This window comes from Cebus imitator, unplaced genomic scaffold, assembly GCF_001604975.1.
Source record: "Cebus imitator isolate Cc_AM_T3 unplaced genomic scaffold, Cebus_imitator-1.0 Scaffold226, whole genome shotgun sequence".
NCBI classification, from domain to species: Eukaryota; Metazoa; Chordata; class Mammalia; order Primates; family Cebidae; genus Cebus; species Cebus imitator.
This window is the reverse complement of record NW_016107541.1, coordinates 1,555,150-1,582,317: the sequence shown is the minus strand read 5'-3', so window position 1 is coordinate 1,582,317 and position 27,168 is coordinate 1,555,150. Positions and strand designations below refer to the sequence as shown.

Here is a 27,168-nt window from a genome sequence, read left to right as displayed (position 1 = left end):
CCCAAAGTAATTTACAGATTCAATGCTATCCCCATCAAGCTACCAATGGCCTTCTTCACAGAACTGGAAAAAAACACCTTAAACTTCATATGGAACCAAAAGAGAGCCCGAATAGCCAAGTCAATTCTAAGCAAAAAGAACAAAGTGGGAGGCATCACACTACCAGACTTCAAACTATACTACAAGGCTACAGTAATCAAAACAGCATGGTACTAGTACCAAAACAGAGATATAGACCAATGAAACCTCTTTTCTTTATAAATTACACAGCCTCAGGTATTCCTTTACAGAAATACAAAATAGGCTATATAACATGTAATGACTAATGAAATACAAAGACCAAATAAGCACCTTAGGGTCTCCTAGTAATGGGATTAGGCCACTGTGTAGTTAGTGTCTTTAGAATGAAAGGGGATTTTAGCAGCGATCAAGCCCAGAGCCCTCTTTTAGATGGCAGTACCATAGACTACAGTCTAAAGGGTTTATCAAATGTCCTAAAACTGCACTGACAAAGAAGCCAGGATTTAAGTTTAATATTTTTGACATTATCCCTAATCTTCAAGATAATGCCCTTTTAAGCTCTCAACATCTTCCCAAAGCAGGGGTGACATAATTGTTGCCAACAGATGATGCTCAGAGAACAGGTGAGACATTATTTCTGAATTTTATGATAGAATCTTAATGTAACAGAAAGAAAAGAGAACTAAGGTTTACTTGTGTGTCTAGAACATGTGCTCAGTGCCACGTGAGACAACTTTCAATGGATTATCTCATTTAATGTACCCTGTGATCCCCAGGGGTGGACACTTTTGCTTCCATTTTATAGATGGAAGAGCTGGGGCTCAAGGGTATTAGATAACTGTTGCCCCAGTTCACCCATCCTATCAGAGGCTGCAGAGTGCTTCAGCTTAGTTCTTCTTGGAGGCAGTGTTTCCTGTGTAGCTTATTTGCAGAGATAGGCTTGGGGAGGATACTAGCATGAGACAAGCTTTCCTCAGGAGCATATCCAACATTCTGTTTTGTTACATTCTACGGGAAAATTTACATGAAAAATTTTAAATAAAGATGTCTTTAAACTTTTGAAAAAATATCTGAATAGAAAGGATAAGACTTCAATTAAGTCATAAGACAATAATGGTTGGAGTACAGTAAGAATCTAAGGACATGGTCCAGGGATCTCCACATTCATCAAATGCATCTACATCCTTGGTCAGTTGAAATTAATGAAATGAATGTGAACAAATCAAATAAAGGATTATAGATGATGCTTGGTAACAAAAATTGGCATCTTCCTTAGCTAGCACTTGGAAACTCACTATTTCCTAGGTGAAGGGAAACTAGAGTTGGTGTAATCTTACTTGAAGTTAACTTTTTTGAGAGACTGTCACCAAAAAGGATCTATAAATCACTTTACAGAATGAAGTGGTTGAGATCACAGGCTCTGGAGTAGCTTGTTTGATTCTTGGGTCTTTTACAACCAGAGTGACTTTGAGCAACTTGCTTATCCTGTGTCCGCCCATTTCATATCTGTAAAATGGGCTGTACGTGCTAGGGATGTGTTGAAGATTCAAGGAGTTAATACATGAAAAGCACAGTGTCTGATATACAGGAAACTACCACTACGTAGTATGTCTTACTAAGGTCTAAGGTTTAATACTGAATAGTATAATGCACATACCCCTAATAGAAAAAGTCACATTGCAGAAATCTAGAAAGCACAGGTACAGATAATTTATCCTAGATAAATGACTGATGTCTGTTTAAGGAAGCCTAAGAAAATATAAAAATACCTATTCGTATGAAAAAGTAAAGCCACAGACTTACACTGTTATTTATGGATCTGCTTTCTAGGCAGATTCTGAAACTAATATACTCAGGGTCAAAATGAACAAGTGCTTAAATGCAACACAGAGAACCTGCTCCCAAAGACCCATGTACTTCTCTAAGGATTGCAAGTTCTTGTTCTGAAATGTAATGGAACCAACTACAGCGATCCTGTATTGAAAATGCTGCCTTTAAAGTCTTCAACTACTCCAGCCATGGTCAGAGACTGAAACTCACATTCTCATCCTGCCCAAGTGCAACTGCTGTGTACTCTCGCGATGATTTGCCCAATGCAGTTCCTTTTCTTTCCAGTGTTTTGTTACTGTTTCTGTTCTATTTTATTTGCCTCTTTCTTCTTCATTCTTTCATTAGCCATCACTTATTTCAAGTTCTTCCTTTCTTTTCCTGTGCCCATTTTTTTTATAAGCTCATCTTTTACCCATTCATATTTTGGAAAGAGAACGTTTATAGCATCTCTTTGCCTAAGAACCTGTTAACTCGTACTAGACCAAAATAAAACAAAGGATGTCTGAGGCAGGGGTTCTCAACCAGAAAAAAGTTTCCCCAGGGACATTTAGCCACGTCTGAAGAGATTTGAGGTTGTCACATCTGGGGGTGGTAGGACACTGACATCCAGTGGGTGAAGGCCAGGGGTATCACTACACATCCTGTAATGCACAGGGCAGCCCTTACAACAAAGAACTTTCCAGCCCAAATGTAATAGTGTCAATGTGAGAAACTTTGGGGCAGTGGGAAAAAGGAAGACTGTGCTTCCAACTACATCTTCCAAATAACTAGCTATGGAATCTTTGAGATGATATCAAATTAATTTCAATCTTAGCTTGATTTTTCTGTAAAAATAGTATAAAAGATTAAATAATATAGACTGCATATGTTTAATGGTAGTTGAATTCCTTATGAATAGGGCCTAATAAAGGACTATTTTCATCCTGTGGTGCATGGTGAGGCAGTATTTTCCGGGCTGATTCTGACACCCAGTTCAGGGAGGACAGCAGACAAGCAAGTCTTTGATTTCCTGGGCCTTCTCCTCTTGCTTGCAAGATGGCAGCAGGATTGCCAAGCATCATATTCACACATAACCATGTCCATCGCAGGAAGAAAGAGAAGGAGCAGAGAGAATTTTCTCCTCTTCATTTAGAAGAAAATAGTTTCTGGAAACCTCTTGCAGTGCCCCCTTGATTCTCATTGGCCAGAATTGGGTCACGTGTCAGTTTCTAGACCCAACACTGGCCCAGCTGAGGGGGTTGCCATGATTAGCTTGTAGCCTAGTCAGGATTCAACCCTGGCCTCCTATATGCCCTGTTTGAGGTTCAAAGGCGTGGCTGGTGGTGCCAGCCCAATGCACCATAGATTCCTACTCCCTCTGTTCCACCTCATAATGGTGAGGAATAATCCCCATAATGAATGCAAATCCCCTTTTTTTCAAAGTACTTTCTTCATGAAAAATCCATTTACCTTGGCTAGCGTCCCTACCTTAGCCTTGTTGGAAAAATGGAAATTCTCAGGTTCCCTCCAGGACAGGAGATTATTTTAAGGAAGCACGTGGACTGGAACTCTGAGTGATTTCTGTTTCCATCTTCATTCGGTTGTCGCCATCATAATTGTACTTCCGTCTGGCCTCACAGTCTTAGATCTATAGTCTATATTACCATGAGTTTAGGATTTCCTCATGACATCTTAGAGCTAAGGAGGTCCTAAGAATCTCCCTGCTCGTTTCCTTATTTCCTTTGTATTTTAGATGAGAAAATGGAGACCAAATGGGCTTGGAAACACTCTTCTTTGTTTCAAATTCTCTAATCTATCCCAATTCTGGATATTAAATGTTTCTGATTAATATTGGGGGGATTAACAATCCTTTAAAAAAATCACAAGTGTATCTGTTTCATGAAAGGGACGTATGTGCAAATAAACCCCAAACACAGAAGGACCCAAGAAACCAAAGAGCGAGGCAGACAAATTCAGTTTGTTGGTATAGGTGATATTACTGGGAAATCAGAGAGAAGAAATACGCTCTTGGGCAGCCACAGGACAGGTAGATATCTGTGCCATTATTCCCAAGGCTTATGTGCCATGGGGAAAGGGTAAACGTGCTTCACAGGGAATGCCTAAGAATTTGCTAAAGGGCAGAGTTTGCAGTAAGTACATGCTCTTACACAAAGAACAATAGGTAAACTGGAAATCTTAGAGGTATTCCCAGAACTGGGGGTCATCAGGAGTCAACATAGTGGATTAGCATCCAGGATAGAACTGCTTTGACCTCCACAGCATCCCAACCTACACACTTTTGAAATAGCCTTTGCAGAATTAGAAGTGATGAGAGGATCTAGCATGACTGATTCCATCTTGCTTCTAACATTGCAGGCTAAATCGTTTTATTATTTTATTTTTGCTTATAATAACACAGAGGCCAACGCCAAGATAACTATGAGAGGAATTTAGTTTATGGTTAAATTTTGAGGCAAGGAAAACTGACCTCCCTGTCTTCTTACTTGGAGACAGAAACTGTATTCATAATGGTAAGGGCTTGAACTTTGCTAAAAAAATAGGCATAAACAATGAATGACCTACTGTCACTTAGCCTTCTTTTCTTTAAGCTGTTTACTGCAGTGTCATGTAACCAGGGGTCACAAGATTTATAACTTCTCTAACTACCCCAATAGATAACATTGCAGTTGTGAAACTTAAGAAGTGGTCTTTGAGATAGTTTTTAGATTTAGCACTTCAGCTGACCAAAAGCTGCCCACTAGTCCTGAGACCCCTTCCAGGAACAGACTCAGCCACCTGAAGGTAGTTTTAACACCGCTGCAATGTCACCAACTCTTTCAATTCCCCAGCCCCGGCTTGCCAAAGTACACTCAAAAAACCCTGACCTCTGATTCTCAGGGAGCCAGGTTTGAGGAGTCTCCGTTTTCCTCACTTGCCTGGCCCTGTAATAATTCACCTCTTTCTTTGCTGTCATTCCTGTTGTTCCCAGTGCGTTTGGCTTTCTGAGCAGAGGGCAAGATGAACTTGTGGGGCTGTTACACCTTCATAGAGAAGTGAGGCAAAGGGATGACCAAATGTCCCACAGAGCTTCTCAATTAGTCTTCCTCCCCACCCACTCTCTGCCCCAAGGGTCTGACCTTCCTCACATCCAATGTCCAATCCCCTCTCCCTTGTTGTCTTGTGGCCTTGGGCTCAGGTAATGAGAGGCATGGGTAGGAGGAATGAGACAGGGGTATCACTCCCTTACCCCCCTCAACTAAGGATGGCTCCAGCAACCCTGTCCTCCCTCCCACCTACAGGCTTAGGATGATCACAGCTCCCCGTGGTGGTGTTCCCTGGGAACTTCAGCATCCCTAGAAGGCTTCTTAACTGAGCCCACACTGTGAAGAGTCAAAATAGTATGGACGTATATATCATGCTACTATTATGCAAATATTCTGTCTGACCGCCGTTATTGCTTGCGGCTGGCTCCATGAACAGGAGTCCTTTGGCGGGAAACAAGAGGGAGGGCTAATAAATGGGTGAAGGGAGAAAGTTGAAAATCCCAAATGTCAGGGGCTTTGCCTCTTTAACAACAGAATCTGCTAAGTTAGTGGCTTGAGTCACATTGTCATGCAAGGCTTGGTTCTCCAAGAAAACACTATAGTCTTCTGGGAACCTTATGATAAGAGTAGGTGCTGTCTTTACATCTTGGCCAACAAGTGGGTCACTGCAACCTTGGAAATTGGGATATTTTCCTTTTGGATAGGATCCAGCGTATCACTTAGAATTGCTTGAACAGAAAAACAAATACTGCAGGTTCTCACTCATAATTGGGAGTTGAACAATGAGAAAGCATGGGCACAGGGAGGGGAACATCACACACCAGGACCTGTCGAAGGGTGGGGGAAAGGGGAAGAAGAGCATTAGGACAAATACCTAATGCATGTGGAGTTTGAAACCTAGATGATGGGTTGATAGGTGCAGCAAACCACCATGGCATATGTATACCTACGTAACAAACCTGCATGTTCTGCACATGTATCCCAGAACTTAAAGTAAAAGTTTTTTAAAAAAAGAAAAAAATTCCTCTAACAGATAGTGCAGCTCCATTCCATCCCTTGATCCATAGTTTCTTATACACATAGCCAGGCATGGGGGACATTCCCAATCTCATCCACCTTAATAGATACAAAATGTTAGAGGGTTGGTTAGAAAGGAGGGATAGAGTCATAATTATAGCAATTGGATTTGGCCAACCAGTCATGTCAGAAAAAAATGAATGCTTTTCATGTTTAGTTCCTATTGTATTTGGAGGCAATGACAAATCAAAAGTAAAGTTTGTCTATATTTTTACACACAAAATACAGTGTCAGCATTATTTCGAAATGGCGAAGTATGGGTATAGTGTGTAGCTCAGAGAATGAACTGTGTCATCCGTGGAGTTGTTTCTTGTGAGGACGAGTCCCTGGTGGAGGAGGTGGGGGGCAGCCGGCTGCAGGGGGCAAGGTGAAAGCATGCAGTTCACTCATCACCAAAGCCCTTCCTTGGTCGAATTTTCTGAGGGATGCTTAAGTTTCCATATTAAAATTAGGAGGTTTGGAGGCTGTGCATGGTGGCTCATGCCTGTAATCCCAACACTTTGAGAGGCCAAGGACAGCAGATCATTTGAGGCTGGGAGTTTGAGACCAGCCTGGCCAACATGGTGAAACCCTGTCTCTACTAAAAATACAAAAATTAGCTGGTATGGTGGCATGTGTCTCTATTACCAGCTACTTGGGAGGCTGAGACGTGAGAATTGCTTGAACCTGGGAGGCAGAGGTTGCAGTGAGCCTAGATCATACCACCGCACTCCAGCCTGGGCGACTCTGTCTCAAAACAACAACAGCAACAACAAAGCAGGAGACTTGGGCTTCTTCCTATGCCTTTCTGAGGAGAGGTTCCTTTGCTGGTTTCTGGGCAGGTGATCTAGGCTGTGTCCCGTGAGTCTCCTCCAGCAGCACTGCCACCTCCTGAGCAGATGTGCTTATCAGATTTGGCAGGAAGCTGCCCCTTCTTCAGTGAGCCGGGTACACGCCGGTGCCTCTGCCACACCAGAGCTGGTCATGCATGTCCCAGCGATGCCTTGCCCTCCCCTTGAGTGCCCTCAGAGGTGCCACATCAGCAAGCTCAGGGGGCTCCCTGACCCCTCCCCATGAGGACCCTGCCCTGGACTCCTCCTCAGTCCTTGGTGTTGCTTCCCGGAATCACCAGCTCACCCCACACTGACAGGGAATGCCCAGGCACCCCTCGCATTTGGCAGCCTCATTCCTCTGCCCTCAGCCTTGCCAGCCCTTGCCATCCCCTCTACTTGGCTCTTTCTTCATTCTTTAAGACTCAGAACAGGCCCCTTGTTGCTCTTCCCAGAACCTGTGAGCCTGTTGTATGTCCCGTCCTCTACTCCCATAGCCCCTGTTTTTGAATCCAGCATTGGATTCCACATGGGGCAACACTTATGTGTCTAGCTGGTCCTCACTGACTCGTAAGCTCTTAGAGTTGATTAGAGCACAGGTTTGACTGGGATATGCCTAAGAAAGAAGCACTGTAGCTGCTCATAGATACTCTTTAAATATGTTCTGAATTGAATGCTTTCAGTTTGAAAGCCAAACCGAGTCTTTCATGATAAATGTTACGAAGCTTTCATTTTTTTAAAGGCACATAAACATGCAGTGGCGTTATGCAGCTGTGATTTTTCACTCCAGTTTCTCTTGGTTTTTGGGTTTTCCGCATTAGCAGACAATTCGGCTGTAACCTGATTGCCAAGTCACCGGTATCCTTCACTCCTCCCCTCTTCTCTGTCCTCCTTCTCCCATCATCCCTCTCCTTCTCCTTTTTCTCCTCCTTTTCCCTCTCCTTGTTTTCCCCCTCTCCCTTCTCCTTCTTCATCTTTCTCTTCTTTTTCTTTTCTTCTTCTCATCTTCTGTCTGCACCTTCCCCAGGCCCCTCCCTGCTTCTTCCTCTCCATCTCCAGCACTGACCTTTGCTGCTTTACTCAATGCTGACTCATGCAATCTTTTTCTAGTTATAACAATGACAAAAAGAAATCCAAAAGGAGTTTTGCTTGTCTTATGAGGGATTTTCTTTTTTACTCTATTATATGTTAGACTTTAACCCTTTCTGACACCCCTGCTTGGTTTTGCTTCCTAGATCAGGAATCTCACCGTGGATGGAGCCTTCGGCATGTGGTCTCCGTGGACGCCTTGCACGCACACAGATGGCAGCGCCGTGGGATCCTGCCTGTGTCGGACCCGCTCCTGTGACAGCCCAGCCCCACAGTGTGGGGGCTGGCAGTGCGAGGGCCCCAGCATGGAGATCGCCAACTGTTCCAGGTGTGCCCCCCAGAACATGCCAGTTGTACTGCTGTGCACTAAACTCAGATTCTTGAGGCGCTTGGGACATCATTCATAATATTACTCCCTTTTGGAGAGAACTGTGGTGAAACACCAGGGACATTCACCACTTAAAAATTACATGATCTTTGGAAGGAGATTTTAACTATAAATTGGATTACAGACCTACACTTATTCACATACTCTTCATTAGAATAGGAAAAGTATTTATAATTTAAACAATACGATTGGCTTGTTTAAGGAAAACATCCATGTTATTTACGAATCTTTTCTGGGAATATATGGACTAATAGTCCGTTGGTGGTAGAATAATAACACTAGGTTAGAAGATAGAATAACCCAATAACCCTTGATCAACTTGGTCTGCTCTGTAGTATATCAGAGCTCAGAGCACTTCACCTCAGCAAACATTAGGCCCTGGCTAATCGAGAGAGCAGCTGAAAGAACGTAACCTACTGAATAGTTTTCCTGTTGCTTCTGCTTATTGTGATGTTGTTGGCTTGATTTTTTTGTAACTCTGTTCTGTTTGTGCTCCATCCCCTGCACCTGCAGCACCTTCACCACAGAGGCATTTTAAAGCAAGTATCAGGAACACTTCTGAGATCAGTCTTCATGCTCCTTTGTCACTTGTTCATTAATTTGCAGTATTTTTTAAACATGTGATCTGCTTTCCATAAGCCCATTTAAAATGAAAAAAAAATAGAAAACTCTGGGACAATTTGTTTATGAAGTGACTAACAGTGGAAGTCAGATCGGGTGATCGAATCGTAGGAGAGCCCAGGCCACAGAGCTGTGTGCGCCTAAGAGGAAGCAGACCAGGAAAGGAAAGCACAGGAGCAAAAGGCGAACTTTGCCCTCTGCTCACATTTTTCTCACCACCAAGTTGAATGGAGTAAATCAGGGCCACAGAGATTAGAGGTTTTCTTTTGTGTTACAGATTACACAGGCATATAAACATTGTATTATGTATCGTGTACTTCCTGTAAAACGAAATTATTTCCATGGATGCCTGGCAGAAACTTACAAAAGCAATCAAACTGCTGTTGTTTGAAGATTACAATAAGTAGCTAATACTCTTTTTTCATATTGTTTAATGGAAAAAGAAGAGTATCAAATGCATTGCTATAACTTATTGATTGACGTGTCTTCAGTTCTTGCGTTAGTTGGAAAGTCATTTTCTAAGCAAAACTGCAGTGTAACTAGTAGTTGTTTTAAGATAAAAATCTAGTAAGTGAACTAGTTTGAATGAGGCGTAAGTGGATTGCTTTGTACTAATAATCATAACATTGATCCCCCTCTTGATCTCTGTTTACTTTATGTGACTATTTTGGTAACTACGTCTGCTTCCAAATAGCATTTAGAAATATGAAAACTCGGATCCGGATAATACACGTAGATGTGTAAAGCTGCATTCACTTATTTCCTCACATATTATTTTCCGATTGTATATAATTTTATTTATTTACTACCCTGTAAACAAACATATTCCATATATTGTAAATAGAATATGTCATAAAATTCCACATTTGCTAAAAGATTTAAGAAATGAAGAGTTTTCAAATGATTTTAAAAACACCATTTTCTGCATTATCTAACAACTGTTTTTCATATATAACAAAATTTTGCAAGTTAAATGTCATTTATGTATACTAAAACTTCTATTTAAAATTTTTACTGTAATTCAGTGAATAACATGGATAATTTTTAAGACTGTAGCCAGCAAAGTATAAGATACTACCTGATTTGAGAAATGTGGGAATGTTGTGTGATACTTTTGGTTAAATTATTATAAAGCAGCTTTATTATATATATAAAAGTATTACTACATATTTTATTAAATCATTAGCTTTCAGTAAATAAAGCAGGAAAATATGAAATATCTTAAGAATTTTTTCACAAGAATTTTTATTTGAAGTTATTTTTACTGTTATATATTCAATGCACTATTTATACCAGGACCTTCAGTGGCATAGTTGTAGAGCTTCATGTTCTCAATGGAAATACAGAAAGTAAAAATAAGAATTAATGTGAGCTAGTATTTTTTCAAAGGAAATGTAAATCTTATGGCCAAAGGTGACAAATATCCAAAGAAATGCATATGTGATTGCAGAAGTAAAAAAAAAAAATCTGCACGAAGTAGACCATCTATGTGTAAGTTTGCAATCTGGATTTAATATGTATTTTCACACATAAAATTTAAAAAAACCTCTATATATTTTTGATAGCAGGGACAAACTGTTAAGGGGGGATACTTAAGTTATAAGCAGTCTGAATACAGTCATTTTAAGGAAAAAAATACAATACTAAAACATTTAGAGGGTTGTAAATAGAATTTTTAAAAATTTAAAAATTGGTTTATTCAATTTTCATTTTGTATTTTTATGTATCTACGTTATTCTATATGTGTAATGCCATAAATACATAGTTATACGCAGTTTGCACTTCTTATCTGCACTCTATATGTCTCTGTCATTTTGTTAAAAGATATCCAAGAATCTGAATTTAAATGTCCTTTTGAAATTTTTAATAAAGCTTGTTTTAAGGCTTTGAGCATTATACTAACAATACAACACTCTTTATCAATATGAATGCTCTCAGGAGAGTTACTGATTTTCACTGATATTAATAGATTTTAAAAGTAACCATGTTAGGCAGTTTTAGATGAGCATTTTGTTCAAAGGTGCACTTTTCATAGTTTATAAATGATATAATACAAGTCCAAAAAGTCGGAAACTCTAGAGGAGTAGGGATTCATTTCTAAATGCTTTTCAGTGAAATAACCTTATTCTTTATTAATTTAATATTTTCATAACTCAAGTTTCTTGAGAGTTTCTACTGTAGTTCTTTATTTGTAGTGCACTAAAAACTTTATTCCCAAATTTCCTATCTCGACTATAAATGCCTGGGTGCTGCAGACACAGGAATTGAGATTCACAGGGTGCAGTCCATTCAGCCCATGGCTGATGTTCCCTCTGGCCAGCAGCCCCAGGCACGATCCTCCTGGGAACATAGGTGTTTAGCCGTGGGTGCAGACAGGGCTCAGTCTCTGAGCCCACCTGACCTGTGATTGCATTGCTTCCCCTTCCTCAGGAATGGAGGCTGGACTCCTTGGACCTCGTGGTCTCCCTGCAGCACTACCTGTGGGATCGGCTTCCAGGTGCGGCAACGCTCTTGCAGCAACCCCACTCCCAGGCACGGGGGCCGGGTGTGCGTGGGACAGAACCGCGAGGAAAGGTACGTGCCCACCCTGATGCCAGCACCGTCAACCTCATGCTTACTCTCATTCTGGCCAGATCGAGTTCCCAGCGGTTTTAGCTTTGGATCTAGCTTAGCTTATATATGGCATCCCTTTCCGTTGTGCCAGTCATCCTCTTCTTTTCCTGGCATACTTTAATTGTGATCAAAGCCTCACTGACAGCAACACTGGGCTGCTCTGGTGCCTACACAGCTGGGTTGGTTCCACTGAGCAATTGCTAAGGAATTCGAGACCCAGGGACCTCTGTGCTGTGCTAGGCTCCTGGAGACTCTGGAAGTGCCCTGCAGGAGGCTTATTCTTTTTAGAATTCAGCCAGACCCATCTCAAAGCTTCAGATCAGACGAGGACCTATGAAGGTCCCAGATGCAGACACTATTGGGCAGGTGCGGTAAGGTTTTTATCAGAACTTGGTTAATCCTCTGGGAGGCACAGGAGGGCATTATCAGAAATAACTCTCAATGAAGCTGCAGCACAACCCAAATTGGGGCTTCTTTCCCATGTGTATGTTGAGCTTTCAACACACCATGGCGACATTTTGATTTAGTCTTGGATTTAACAATTTGTTTCTTGGTGTAGAATTAGACATTGGTTTGAGGCTTAACCTCTGTAATCGTAATCATGTAATCTGTTTTGCAAGATCATTGAATCTGTCTTAATATGTGTAAGATATACTATTAATGTGTATTCCAATTGATCACTATTGGGAAAGAATCCAAATAGGCTAATTTCATAGTGCTTTCAGGATACTTATTCTGCTATACTAATATAAACTTACTGATTGGCTTCCAGTGCCTTTTAATTAAAACATAGTAAGTTTGTATTTGATGACATGAGCTCAGTGGAACCTCGAATAAAAATATTGTATATAGTTATTTTTATACCATTAGTATTTACATGAACAAAAGCAACAGACTTACTGTTTAGATAGCTATTAGGTATCTATTACAACCTTAAATCAACTAAGGAGACTCATTTCTTTCTTTCTTCAAGTGTGTTCCTCACTTGCCAATTAAGATTTCACTCCTTTTGACTAAGAGGAAATGAAGATGATTTTACCAAGCAGGGTTTGTCATTTTGGCAGCAGTCCCTGAGACAGTCTTGTGCGAGCCTGTCATTTTCTAACACCAGTTGATGAGTGGGAAAGCCTATTATAGAAGAATTGTCTCCCTATTATTCCCAAGCCTTGTACAATTTTAAATTGCTTGGAAGTTTTTAAACGCTATAAATTGTCACCTAGTACAGGCTGAACATCCCTGATCTGAAAATATGAAACCCAAAATGCTTCAAAAGCTAAAACTTTTCTGGCACTGACATGATGCCACAAGTGGAAAATTTCACACTGTTTTCATTTATTTATTGATTTATTTTAACTTTTGCAGTCAAAAAACTTTTGACTGGTGGCAGTCAAATGCAGAAAAAAATTTGTTTTATGCAAAAAAAATTATTTAAAATATAAAAAACTGCCTTTAGCCTTTGTGTATATGATGTATATGATGCATAAATGAATTTTGTATTTAGACCCAGGTCCTATCCCCAAGATATCTCTCTGTCTCTCTCTCTCTCCCTACACACACACACACACATACATACATACATACATACATATATATTCACCAATATTCCAAAATCTGAAACAATGTGAAATCCGAAACACTCGTGGTCCTGAACATTTCAGCTAAGGGATGCTCAACCTCTTCAGCCCATCCAGGCAAAGTCACTTCCATCTGTGCAAAGGCTTCCCTGGAGTTCAGACACCACTGCAAACTTAGCATGTGTTATCACTGTTCCCAGGCTGAAGGCACAGGAAGGAAGAGGCTCTTTAACCCTGTGGCGAACATATGTGTAGGTTTATATCCACGTAGGATTTTTCATACAGCGATGTCTTCAGGAAAAGAGGAATAAAGATGGCAAGTATGTTTGAGGGACTTACATGTAAAATATTCCTTTCATACAGAAGAAATGTTTACTTGTAGATTAGCATTTGCTCAATGGAGGAAAATTTGAATTTAAATAATAAATGGACAGTAAGAGCAGGAACTATGTAAAAGTTTTATAAAATGTAAGCTTATCTATTGAGTAGTCTTTCTAGGGGGCTACTGGGAACTTAATGAAAACCAGAAAAAACAAGTACCTAAAGTTTCCTCTGTGGTCTTCATAAACAATGGGTTCTGAGATATCCCTGCCATGTTAAATAAAAGGTCTCTCTACCTAAGAAATATAAAAGCATTCTGATTCCAACAATGGAGATATTTGAGGACTAAACTCAAGATTGAAGGAGACCATGATCTCCATGGGAGAATACAAAAGACTAAGAACTAGACATACAAAATAATTAATAAATTTATATCATATTGATTTAAACAACATCAGCCCTCAAGAAATCCTTGGTGGCCACAAGCCAATGAATTGTTTTTTTCCAAAAGATTCCCTAAGTTAGGGGTAGGATTATAGTTAGTGGTTTTTCATCTGGGACATCTCCAATGTGTGGAATTATTCGATGGGAGCTTTGTGGCAACAAAAATCTCAGAAGTATTCACATTAGTTTTCCTGAAAAACAACTCTAGCTTAATTTTTGCATGTACTTTAGAATGTACAGATACTTTGTTTTTCTCTTCTGAAATTTCCTTGAAAATATTTTCTTGAGTAGCAAGAACTGAGTAGAAGCTCCAACTCCCAGAGAGGCTACTAAGAAAAGGAAGAAATGGACCCCTGTAAATATTATCTAGATGCAAATGTTATTATCTTTGCTAGTTTTCTCCGGCTGTGGAATAGTAGTTCCTTAAACGCTTTGTCTCAAAACAACACACATTTCTTTTAGAAATCGCACAGTCCCATGGGTCAGGATTTCCTGTATGACTTAGCTAGATCCTCCGCTTGGGGCCTCAGTAGGCTTCAATCAAAACATGGGCCAGAAGCTGTGATCTCATCTGAGGCTCCAATGGGGAAGGATTCACTTCCAAGATCATGTGGTGGTTGTTTGTATTCAGTTCTTTATGGGCTGTCGAACTGCATATCTCAGTTCTTTACATAGTTGTTATCCACAGACCACTCTCAGTTTCTTGCCAAGGGATCCTTCCTGGTGTTGTCACTTGCCTTTACAAATCCAGCAAGAAAGACAGTCTCCCTGCAAGATGGGCTTTACACACTTAATGTAACATAATCACAAAAGTGACATCCCACCCGTATGCCATCCTCTGTTGTTTGGAAGTAAGACACAGACCTCCACAACCTAGAGGAGGTGATGACAGAGGGTATGAACGTCAGGAGGCAGAACTCACTGGGGTCACCACAGAGTCTATCTGCCACGGTTGATTCTCTGTTCTCTAGTTACTCGCATCCCTACTCTTCATGTGCTGAATGCATTTCACCCACTTTCAAGGTCCCTCAGTCTTATCTCAATAGCCCATCTCCCCAAAGTCCAGAACCTTATCATTTACATCAGGCCCACATGGAAGAGGCTATCTGGGTGTAGTCCCCATCAGTCTGTTAATCTCTAAAGTCAAAGGGAGAAGTTATCTGCCACTAGCACACTTGGAGAGTCAGGCAAAGGATGATAGCTTTAGACATTTCTGTTCAAAAAGGCAGTTGGGGGTGGGAGAAATGGAAATTATAAAGGAATCACTGTCTCATATAAATTCTGGAATCTAGCTGAGCAAGTGTTGGTAGTTGCTTAATTAAGTTCAAGGAGGAGGCATGATGCTCCATAGTTCTTGCTCTGCCTTCTGAGCTCTTAGTTCCACTTCCCAAATCATCCTTTCTTTTTCTTGAAGGGAGCATGTACTTACAGCTCAGTAGTTTTATCAGCTTCCTTCCTGCCAGTAGAATGTGTGGGGTTTTCAGCAGCCTTTCATGTGTACTTTCTCTGTCCCTTTCCATCCAAGCTGCTGGTATCTTTGTGGAAATAAGTTTCTGAAAAACGTTATGGGTCTTTAGTGGATTTCTGCAAAGTTTACTCCACTAAACAAAAACTACATTCACAGACCTTTTTGAGATAGCCCTTCTCAACCTTGGGATGCTGCTGAGATGGCTGAGAGACAACACCTTCCAGCTCACTAGAGGTGACCTGGTGTAATTGAGAGGATCTGTAAGGCACAAACTTGCTCTAGAAAGGACCATTTATGCAACTCAATACTGCTCTAATTCTTTCATCTTTCTGAGGTTGCAATAAAAGGATTTACAATCACTACCTCAAATTTTATTATATTCCAGCCTTCTCTAACAGTCCTTGAAAGGACTGTGAAAGCTATTTCATACTTTTTTGCATCTTTTGCCATTAAAATTGGCTGATTTCCCAAATCATCCAGTCTCTGTTCTTTTAGTTTAATAATCCATTCCTCAGTCTTTCTTTCCTCACCTGCATTTCACTGTAAGCAGCATGAGGAAACCAAGCAGCACCTTCAACGCTTTGCTTGGAAATTTCCTTAGCTATGCAACTCAACTTATGTGTTTTGCTTTTCATATTACAATAAGTAACAATTTTGGCACCTTTCATCCATTATGTAGTGAGATTCTCCCTTTTTCCAATTTCTGATAACATTTCTGATAAAAGGAAACAGGGCTCTGTTTTCTTTTAAAGTTTTTATTGTGATTTTATACACACACACACACAACCATAAATGTGTCACTTAACCATTTTTAAATGTGTAATTTGGTGGCATTATTTACATTCACATTATCGTATAACCATAACTACTATTTCTAAAACTTTTCATCACCCCAAACAACAACTCTGTAATTGTTAAGCAACAGTAATTTCTTATTCCACCCTCCTCCCAACCCCTGGTAACCTCTAATTATGTTCTGTCTCTATTATTTTGCCTAGTATAGATATGTCACTTAAGTGGAATCCTGCAGTATTTGCCATTTTGTGTCTGGCTTGTTTCATTTAGCATAATGTTTTCAAGATTCCTCCATGTTGCAGCATGTGTCAGGACTTCATTCCCTTTTTAAGGCTAAGATTCAGTTGTATGGCTATGCCATATTTTGTTTATTCATTTTTTTTTCATCAGTGGACACTTGGTTTATTTCTGTCTTTTGACTATTTTCAATGTTGTAGTGAACATTGGCATATGAGTATCTGTTTAAGTTCCTGTTTTAATTCTTTTGTGTATACCATGTATCTAGGAGTGAAATTGTTGCATCGTATGTTAATTCTATGTTTATTTTTTTGAAGAAACACCAAGCTGCTTTCTAAAGGGGCTTCACCATTGTACATTCCCACCAGCAATGTATCAGAGTTCCAGTTTCTCTGCATTCTTGTTATTTTCTTCTTTTTCTTTAATTGTAGCCATCCTAGTAGGTATGAACTGGTATCTCATTGTGGTTTTGATTTGAATTTCGTTAGTGACTAATAATGTTGAGTATCTTCTCGTGTTTACTGGACATTCGTGTATCTTCTTTAGAGAAATGTCCATTCAAATATTTTGCCTGTTTTTCTAATTGAGTTTTTTGTCTTTTTAAAATAATTATTTTTATCAAGACTTTTAAATATTTATTGTGTACAAAATCTTGTTTAAAATATATGTACATTATGGATGGCTAAAATTGAACCAATTCACTTTTGCATTGCTTCACATGTTTTTCGTGTGTGTGTGTGTGTGTGTGTGTGTGTGTGTGTCTGGTGAGAAGACCATCTTTTTTGAAGTTCAGTTTTAGTTCTTTATCCAATTTCTCTCTAAACCTTCACTGGCCATGTCTTTGAAGTCTGGGTTTCCACCAATGGTTGATTCAAGGTGATTTATGTTTTCTTTAACATACTCCTCAAAATTATTCTGCTTCCTGCCATTCCCTGGTCTCAAAGCCATGTTCACATTTTAACCTCCTACAGTAGCACCAGACTTCCAGCTACCATGGTCTATTTTAACAGTTGTCATATGGTAACATCACCACAGCCTTAGGCATTTAAAGCACCAGGCGTTTATTTGCTTGTGGTGTCTGTGGGTTTTGTAGTCTGGGCAAAGCTTCAGGTTCTCACAAGGCTGCGGTCAACATGTAGGCCCCATCTGTGATGTCAGTGGGGCTCGGCCGGAGAAGGGCCTGCCTTCAGACCATGTGGCTGTTGGAAGGCTTCAGTTCCTGTGGGATGTCAGACTGAGGGCCTCAGTTTCTTGCTGGCTGGTAGCCGGAGGCTCCCCTCAATTCTTTGATAACGGAGTCCTTGTCATCTTTTTGGTTGCTTCCTCAAAGCCAAGAAGGGAGAAAGTTTTCTTGAAGTAAGGACGTTACAATCTATGTAACATAATGACAGAAGTGACATTGTATCATCTTTCACATATTATGTTGGTTAGAAGCAAGTGACAAGTCCCACTCACATTCAGTAGGAGGAGATTACACAAGGTATGAATTCTAGGAGCTGGGGATCACGGGGAACATGTTAGAGCCTGTCCAATGCATTCTCAAAGAGTCCCAGGGATCAATGGTTTTTATTATGCGATTATTTGTCTTCATCAGTATATTGGCTGAGTCCTGTGGTGAGCCAAAGTGATGTTCTTCACAAGTTACTTATCTTCCTAAATGGGTTGAATTGAATATTATGGTAGACTTTATGTACATGCATTTTCTCTGTTGCCATAAAAATTTCATTATGGAAGTATGGCCCAGTAAAGGGCAGATCATTTGGAGTGAAGCAAGGAGGAAATAGTTCAGAAGAGGCCCTCACTGGTTCAGGTTAACAGAGGTTGCAGTGAACAACTAGCTTGGACCTAACCAGAATGGAACACAAATTATGCAATTTATATTTTATAAGAGAAAGAACAATTTATAGCATGACAGAGTGCTGAGTAGTCCATGTGAAATTGTAAAAGGTCGTTATTTTCATAAGGGACTAGATTTGTGAAAAAAGTGGATAATTTATAGAGAAACAGTGCTGGGTCATTAACTTGCTTTTAAATGCAACATGATAATAAGCAGTCATGGGCAAAATTAAAATCTTGATTATTAATGCATCATGAGATGCATCTGTGAGTTGCAGTGCTTTCACATACTAGAAAACACACAAGACCCAAGAACATTTGGAAAACATTTGAGCTCGTTGTTTGCTAAAAGTCAGCAGCAGCATGTTGGGAACTACAGAAAGGGAAACCAACTTTTGGCCCATTGTGTAGACATTTTATCCACAAATTAATTTAAAAACCCCTTAACCAGCAGAGATACCAAGGTCACTGACTTTCAACCTCATTGTTTTTTGTATAGCTTCATAAGAGGGGCCTCTCTCAGGAGCATGAGTTAGTTGGGGTGGGAGCAGGGAGAGGGTGAGAGGAAATGCTTTCTCACAATTGTGGAGGATCCATGCTTAAGGGCTTCTGAAGACTTTGCCTCTGAGCACTCTTCCAGGGTGAATTCCTTAGTGAAAACCCAGATACAAAGAGCTAGCCTAGCAATTTCTATTTCCCTCTGACCTCTCTTATTGGGGAGGCTGCAATTTCAGAGGGTGATACCCTAACAGATTCTGGTATGGCTTGTTTCATGGACTACGATAGAAGAAAGAAAAAGAAGGCAGGATTGACAACCTTAAAATAGCAGCTCAGTAGATGATTCATTAACACTGGTTGAAAGTTCCATGCTACACGCACAGGTTACCCTGCAGTAGATTTTCACGATAATAACATGCTGAGCATTTTCAGGGATGGCCTGCTGTCAGCAAATGAGAGAAAGGATTTGTGCACTATGGTTTATTTTGCTTTGGGGAAATGGTAGCTCAGTTGCTGTGCTTTTTATTGAAAGTCAAGGGTTTAATAAACATCTTTTGTAAGGTTTTTCTCTTTCTTCCATACCCTTTTTCTTGTTTGTTCTTTAGAAGTGGGGGGGCCTGTTGAAAGCTGAAATTAGAATCGAGTTTTCTAAGAAGTGCATACCTTTTGAATGCTGGTGAATCAGCTTAGAAATGGACATGGCCTACTTGTCATGCTACCCACAGTGAGCTATATACAGATAATTTAACTAAGTGCTGACAGTTCTGATATTCTGAGTTTTCTTGACTTCCTCAAAATATTTTCTCAAAGCAGGTGTCAGTTTCCTCCCGGAATACTCCATGAACCAGCACACATACTAATATTTACTTATTGTAACTTGACACATTTACACATACTTCCTAAGGTCAAATCCTTTTCATCTATAATAGTCTCACTTTTGTCTTGTCTCTCTTATCTAGAGGCCATGCCCTCTTAATTAGAGGGTCCTTCCCATTCCCCTACTACGTATAGGAATGTCCAGTAGCCCTGAGCTCTGAGAGTCGGACACTGGGAGACTACAGTGACCACCTAAGGAGGGAAACCTAGTGTTTCTGTGTTATCTTAAATGCGGAAAAGCTGAGGAAGAGTGATAACTGTCCCGTTCTATAGGCTACTCTCAAATCTGAAAGTTTGGACAAACTAAATGGCTTGCCTGATTGGTTCTTGACTCTCTGGAGGGTCCTTCGCCCCCTACGTATCAACTGTCGCTCCCAGGAAGTAGCAGTGACTTCTGCCTTCCACTTTCGCTTAAGAGGCTGACTTTGGCTCCACTTGTTTTGTTTTGTTTCCGTGCATTCACACAGTTGCCATATTGTACTTTCTCTTTACCAAACCCCATCTGCATCGCTTCTTCCCCTTCTTTTCAACACCATGGTAGTTATCTAGTTTCAAGTATCTCTCATTTGAATGGCTGCAGTCCAGCATCTCTAGTTGCTGTTTGTTCTGTGTGCTCTTCCTGCTGCTAAACTCTCCTGTCTGGGGAGATGCAGACCTCATACTGAAATATGAGAAACTCCTCGAATCGCAGGGGCTCCAGTGCATAGTCAAAACGAGGCACCAACTACTGGAGATGAGTCTGCCACCTAATTCCCATGGAGTTATTTTATCTCTGGAGCTCTGTGTAACTTACCTGATTTCTTATAAAGTTCCAGTTGTCCACTGTATTTGGTAAAGACAGATCATCCCGCTCCCTGTTCCCTTTCTCTGTTCTGTTCATCTCAGTGACCTTTCCTGCTTTATTCTTTCCATTTCTATCTTCCATTATTTTCCAGAACACTGACAGGGGCTCAGTGTGCCCCATCCTGTTGTCACCCCTCAGCTCGGCCTTGCTTTCTACTTTTCACACTGTCCCTGTTTCTAAAGCCCTCACAGTCCCCATGAAATTTTTCTGGTTTGACAGAAAAAGAGTTCCATCTTAACCGCATTGACTGTCAGGAAACTACACTTTCCAGATTTCTTTTCCTGGTGGCTGGCTACCATTTGCCCTCATTTTCAGTTCCAGAAAAGCATTTCCTTCTGCATAAATAACTACAGTGATGCCTCTGGGTATTAAGATAGTTTTGCACATTCTGAGCTGTGTGCATTTCCCTGTGTTCCTCTTAGACTGTGAACACCTGTGACCAGGAAGCCCTCTACAATTCCTGTTGCATAGGCCCTGCAAGATTAAGCCTCTGTTAATATTGATGAAGGTAAAGGTGATTGACTTACGCCAACGATGGGAAACTTTGCCTCTTGTTTCTTAAGGCAGATGGCCTGGCAAGAGAGGAGGACATGAGAAAACGTTGTGCATTCTAGTATTCCCTAGAAGGTAAATATGGGAATTTAGTCTTAGTGGATGGATTATAGAGTTACAGTAGTTCTTTAATCACCGAGTGTGTCTCACTGCATTTGGTGTTGTTCCGAGTCACCTCTTTCTTCCTACAAGTTGTACCCTGTAGACCGCCAGGCTGTTTCCTTCTGTTTCCTTGCTGTTTGTTTGTTTCCCTCACTTCGTTTCATTTCACTTGCAGTACTAAAAATTGAAGAGAAATGTGACTCATGATAGGGATAAAGGAGGCTTTGGATATTTGGCTAAAATTTAGCAAATGAATATGTATGTGGAAGTTTAGAAGTATATTCAAACACTGAAAAATTGAACTAATATTTGTAAAGTTGCATAATAATTCAATTCTTTTTGAATAACAAGTGGTCTTTTATATTGTTTGGCATTATTCTGAGAACCTACAAGTAAATTTAAAAGTAGAATAGCCTAGGCTGTATATAGCATGGGCCTTCATGCTAAACCCATGCCGTAACTTTCTTTAACTTATCTTAATATAACTCTGGGCTTATTTGATTTAAGAACAAGAAAGGAATTCCAAGTAAAGCTATGCTGACTTTGTATTTGTAACCTGCTTTGTCTTTCAATGTTTATGTTCAGAAGATAAATGCCCTACCTAAGTATTTTCTGTATACTCTTATTTTTGGGTGTCTGTTTGAAGGGTTTTGTTTTGTTTTTCCTTTAATTGGCTGCACAGGAAGATCCATCCTGCATTGTGAGTTTAGCATTTTCTTCACTGTCTGCCGTGCATCCCATTGTCTGTGCACACACAGCATGGCCAGCGTCACATCTGCCTTCTGTATGTGCAGCTGCTCCAAGTACAGCAAGCCCCTCCACACAGAGCATGCCCATGTGTTCCACATCTGGTGCAGGGATGGAGATGAAGACGTCAGTGGTCTCAAGTGGCACTAATTAGTTTCCTTTTCCTTTTGGTTTCCTCATTACAGATACTGCAATGAACATTTGCTGTGTCCCCCACACATGTTCTGGACAGGCTGGGGTCCTTGGGAACGGTGCACAGCCCAGTGCGGGGGTGGCATTCAAGCTCGTCGCAGGACCTGTGAGAATGGGCCTGACTGTGCAGGCTGCAATGTGGTGAGTAGCCTCCTTCTCACACCCAGCCAGAGAGTTCAGACTCAATACACACAAAATGCTCTGTACACATGAGATGTTCTGCAAACAATAAAGGCTCTGTACACACAAGGTACGCATACTTTGTACACTGCAAACACTAAATGGTCTCACACACTAGGTGCTCTGTAGATGCTAGAAGCTCTGCAAACACTTTATGCTCTGCAGATACTAAATGCTTTATAAATATGACATGTCCAGACACTAGATGCTCCCCAGACAATAGATGCTCTGAACACACTAGACCCTCTCACACACTGGATCTTCTGCAAACATTAGATTCTTGGCAGACACTATATATTCTGCAAACACTAAGTACTCTGTAAACACAACATGATCAAGTACTAGATGCTCTGCACACACTAGGTGCTACAAATCATACAAGTGTTTCAATTTAGTTAGAATATCTGGAGAAAATACTGGAACTAAAGAGTAGCCTGAAGGCTTCGTGAATTAAGTATTCATGTATGGGATAAACTGTCCCAGGAGTTTTTCTGTTCTGATTTCTGAGTGACAAAGCCTTTCAACTTGCTTATCTATGGCACTCTATTTGCTTTGGGACACAGAATAGTATCCCCGTGCCAGGCCCACACCAAGGTATAGAACACTGGGGCTGAACCGGATATACCCTGGGGGCTGAGAAACTATATAAAGCCATTGTCAGAGCATTGGCACCAATGTAGAGAGAATAAAAGAGAATGCACGTTTTGTTCTGTTTTGTTTTGTTTTTCTCCTGCCTTTGCAGGTCATATTTCTTTTGACACTTTAACCTGTCACATAAAATTCCACTTGGGCATGCTTTTTATTTTTTTGAGACGGAGGAGTTTTGCTCTTGTTACCCAGGCTGGAGTGCAATGGCATGATCTCGGCTCACCGCAACCTCCGCCTCCTGTGTTTAAGCACCTGCCTCAGCCTCCTGAGTAGCTGGGACTATAGGCATGCACCACCATGCCCAGCTAATCTGTGTATTTTTAGTAGAGACGGGGTTTCACCATGTTGACCAGGATGGTCTTGATCTCTTGACCTCAAGATCCACCCGCCTCGGCCTCCCAAAGTGCTGGGATTATAGGCGTGAGCCACCGCGCCTGGCTGGGCAAGCTCTTTTCAAAAGTCTTGCTTTTGCCTTCCTGCTTCTTCTGTAAGAGTAACAGCATTTCCCCTCACTTGCCTGCCCCCGGTGCTGGCTGCACAGAGTGGACACAGACGGTAGCAAAGGTATTGATTGAGAGGCTCAGCACAAGGTCTGGCTAAATTCCTTCCTCACTGATCTTTCCAGTGGCCTTTGCAGCATCTTTATCCTTTGGTTTGTGAGGCCAAGCAATGTTTTTGTGCTGCTGTAAAGCCTGCTTTTGTGACATGCAAAACCCACACAGCCCAGATATCCTTGGGAAATTCAGGGAGAGGAGGAGGGTTATGAGGTGCTTTGTCAGATATTACACCAGAGACCTAAGGAGATTTCTGTTACTGAAAATTACAATTAGATTTCTTCCCCTTCCCACTAGAAAAAATATTATCATAGCTTTCACATAATCTATTACTGACTGTAAAGACACTTCTTTCCAGATCAGCCTGAACTAACTGTAGACTATGATAAAATCTTCATTAAGATGTATATTTATTGATATTTCAGATGCTGACATTTAAAACTATTTGTTTTAAATTATTTTAAAATGGCAAATTTATGAATACTCATGTGTTCTAGGAAAACTATTTAAATGGGGTAACTTTATGTTAGGCTGAGGACTATCATGTTTTGTTCCTGGTGGCATGCTGTGTGCCCACTGGGGCCTGCATTGCCATGTCAAGGTTGGTCTCACTTGCTGGGAAACTGCAGGAATGGAGGATCTGGATTGATCTCTCACCTTAGTTTCTGAATACATTGCAGTGTGAAGAATTCAGAAAACAGTCCACATCATTAATTTTCTCATTGTGAATTGATTTATAATTACCTTCAAATATAGCTTGATGAAAGAAAAAATATATTAAGTAAGAATGTAGCTTTTCTATGTAGTTACTATAATATGTGTGTATGTGTGACATACATCTGATTATAAATGTAAAAAGTGAAGGTCTTTCTAAAATGTCTGTGTATTTATTGGTTTATTTATTACAGAATTACGGTTTGTGAAACAAATGTAACCTCTGCTTTCCAATCTAGAAAAATACACATGTCTCCAAAGAAACTATTGTCACTTTTTAGGAAATTTAGGGGTTTGTTTTTCTTTTTTTCTTTTTGTTTTTACCGCCAAACTTAGCCTTCTGGTAGTTTACTTCTAGGAAACTGTTATTGTAGCACAAAGGAGCACTCTACCTCTTAGTGGCAGAAGTGTCTTTATTTTCTTCTGACCTGGTTTCTCGCGTGCATTTCAGTTTCTATCTGTTCGAAGGCAGGAAATGCCAGCTCACACTAATCAAGGAGTGCAAGCAGCAGAAAGGAAGGGCTCCGCTTCTTTGGATTGTGTGGAAGATATATACTATCAATCAATTGAATTCCTAACAAGTTGATTTAAAAATGACAGTTACTTAGCTAAAACAAAACATTTTTGGTCTTCATATTCTAGCTACAGTTTATAAATCCTTCACCACAAAGGGTTTGTTTTTTATTGAGTTCTTTTTATCAACATAGCAACTCTAAGTATAAAAATTATACTGATTTTGGAGTCATGAAGTAACCATCTGCTTGCCAGTGTCTAGCTGGATAACAAGAGGTGATATTTCTGAATCTTGGTCTCCTCCTTGGAGAAGGGCATGATGGTTCTTCCCACTCAGAGCTTCTGTATCTAGGACGGCAACATCTGTAAGATCTGGCAGAAGGTCTTGTGTTTGAGTTCTCCTTTCTAGTCTTATTTCTTCATTCATTATCCATGGGCTTCAGCTGCTTTTCCAAGCTCCAGCTTATTAAAAATGAGTCAGATAATGAGATGTCATTTACAAATTCAGAACATGTTTGTGGAAAGTATAACAACCCGAATTTCCTGATTATTATAACAGCTTATAGAAAAAGACAGAATTGATTATTTCAAGTTCAAGTATGCATGGGTTAGAAAAGACTCGAGAATCTTTGCTTTCGCCAACACTTTAAAGCTGAAATTTCATGAAAGGATTTTCCCAGCTTCACTTGAAGAATTTCTATGTCCTCATCTAAGACTAAGTCAGCAAGTCTTTATTTGAATCTCAATAAAGAGGAAGTGAAGGGCCCTTGCAAGAGCTATTAATTCTCTCCATGAATCCCTACTTGTAAATTTCCCCATGTCAAAGGCTTGGGAAACCCGGAGCCTTGCGTTAGTTTGGGAGCTGATTGACAGATACAGAGGGAGGACCTGGATCTTATGCTGCCACTTAACTCTGTGAACTTGAGATGCATTCATTGCCCTCTGGGCTTCTGTCTTGTTCTGCAAAGTGCAGGGCCAGACAACAAAACTGATGATTCTGTGACCCTGGCATTCCTTCTCTGGACCCTAGGGTACATGTGTTCAGCTGATTGAGGGATGACTTCTAAGAAATGTCCCTTCCTGGTGGCTCATACCTCTGAAGAGCTCAGAATAAGACACTTAAAAAACAGACATTTACTCCCCACTTCCCAGTAGGCTAAAACCACAGGAGGATCTGGGGTCCTCTGGTCCTTGCTGCTGCTCTCCAGGTCTGCAGTTCAGCCCCACATGCCTGTGGCTTCACAGAGCAGGTGGAAGAAGCAGGATGGTGGGTCAGAGGGACTCTGCCTCTGAGTCACTGTGAGACTTGACCTGCTGTTCTATTTCTCCACATGATTGTTTTCAAATGAAATGTGGAGCATGGACACTTGAATGACAGAGCTGTTCGGAAGATTACACATAGTACATAATATTTCTATATATCCTAGCCCATGCCAAGTCGAACCTGGACATTCATAAAATAGAAATGATTATCACCATCCTGTGTATTTTTCCTTTTTACCCAGTTTTGACAATAGTAACTGTAACAATTCTTGTTGGATGAAGCCTTGCAAATCCCAACTTACTAGATGATGCCAAATTAAATATTGAAATTAAGTTATAACTACACATACTGGAGTTAATATTTAATGATAGCCTGAAATTCTGTGTTCTATCATAAAATAACTTTTGTTGAGTGCCTGCTACATGCCATGCACTGCACTAAGAGTGATTAAAATTTATCATGTTTATTCTCTCTATATCCCTGCAAGGCAGTTTTTATTATTATCTCTGCTTGGAGATGGAAAAAGTCAACCTGAGAAAGATTAATGAACTTGCCCAGTAGCAAGTTGCCAGTGGAGGACTGGACCAGCATTGGAGAACTGGTCCTCTGGGCACAAATAGAATTTAATGAGACAACTCCATTTGCATAATTATTTGCCCAATGTTAAGTGATAAATGATAAGCCTTACTTTTCTTTACTCCTGTTTAGATCAAAGTGTAGCTTAAAAGAAAGAGGAGCTTTTTGTCTTTCTATACCTCTTCTCTTAATTAACACTCTTAATTTTTATAATATTGTGATCATTTTGGCCAACCATAGAGTACCATTAGGAGATCATCATGAGCATAGGAATTAATTGAAGATAAATTTGTAACACAAATGTTAACTCTACATTTTGGCTGAAAATGACAATACATGAAAGGAAGAAAGATATAAAATGTTATGTGTTATAAACAGAATTACTTCTTATATTAATGCAACTCAAAATTTCCTCAAAGGTTTAGCAGATTTAAATTATTATTATTATTTTTTTTTAGCTGTATCAGACCTGAAGACAGCATCAGATAGTGCAAAAATAATTTACAAAAAACAACAGGCTTAATATTGCCAGCACTATATTTCTTACTGAAATATCACACAAAGCATTAAACAATTGACCAAAAGCTATGATTTAAGAGAGCAACAGGGAGTGTAGGATAGATATTTATTTCCTAGATACAAAAGAACCAGACCACAGAACGCCTGGAAAGGTCAAGAAGAAAGACATTACCATCAATACATGCTGTCAAAAAGGAGTCTGAGAGGGTCAATCAGATTTGATATACACACTAACGTTTGTTT

General features: G+C 40.2%; 1 protein-coding gene across 7 annotated transcripts in view; it reads left to right on the top strand.

The window, feature by feature from the left end:
- The window catches only part of SEMA5A (semaphorin 5A), a 505,017-nt gene that overhangs the window by 406,082 nt on the left and 71,767 nt on the right, over positions 1 to 27,168 (top strand). For all 7 annotated transcript variants that reach the window (XM_017496928.2, XM_037727285.1, XM_017496926.2 and 4 more), the window contains 3 exons: positions 7,996 to 8,177; positions 11,289 to 11,432; positions 21,951 to 22,098. In XM_017496928.2, the coding sequence (XP_017352417.1) occupies positions 7,996 to 8,177; positions 11,289 to 11,432; positions 21,951 to 22,098 (474 nt within the window). The remainder of the gene's footprint in view (positions 1 to 7,995; positions 8,178 to 11,288; positions 11,433 to 21,950; positions 22,099 to 27,168) is intronic.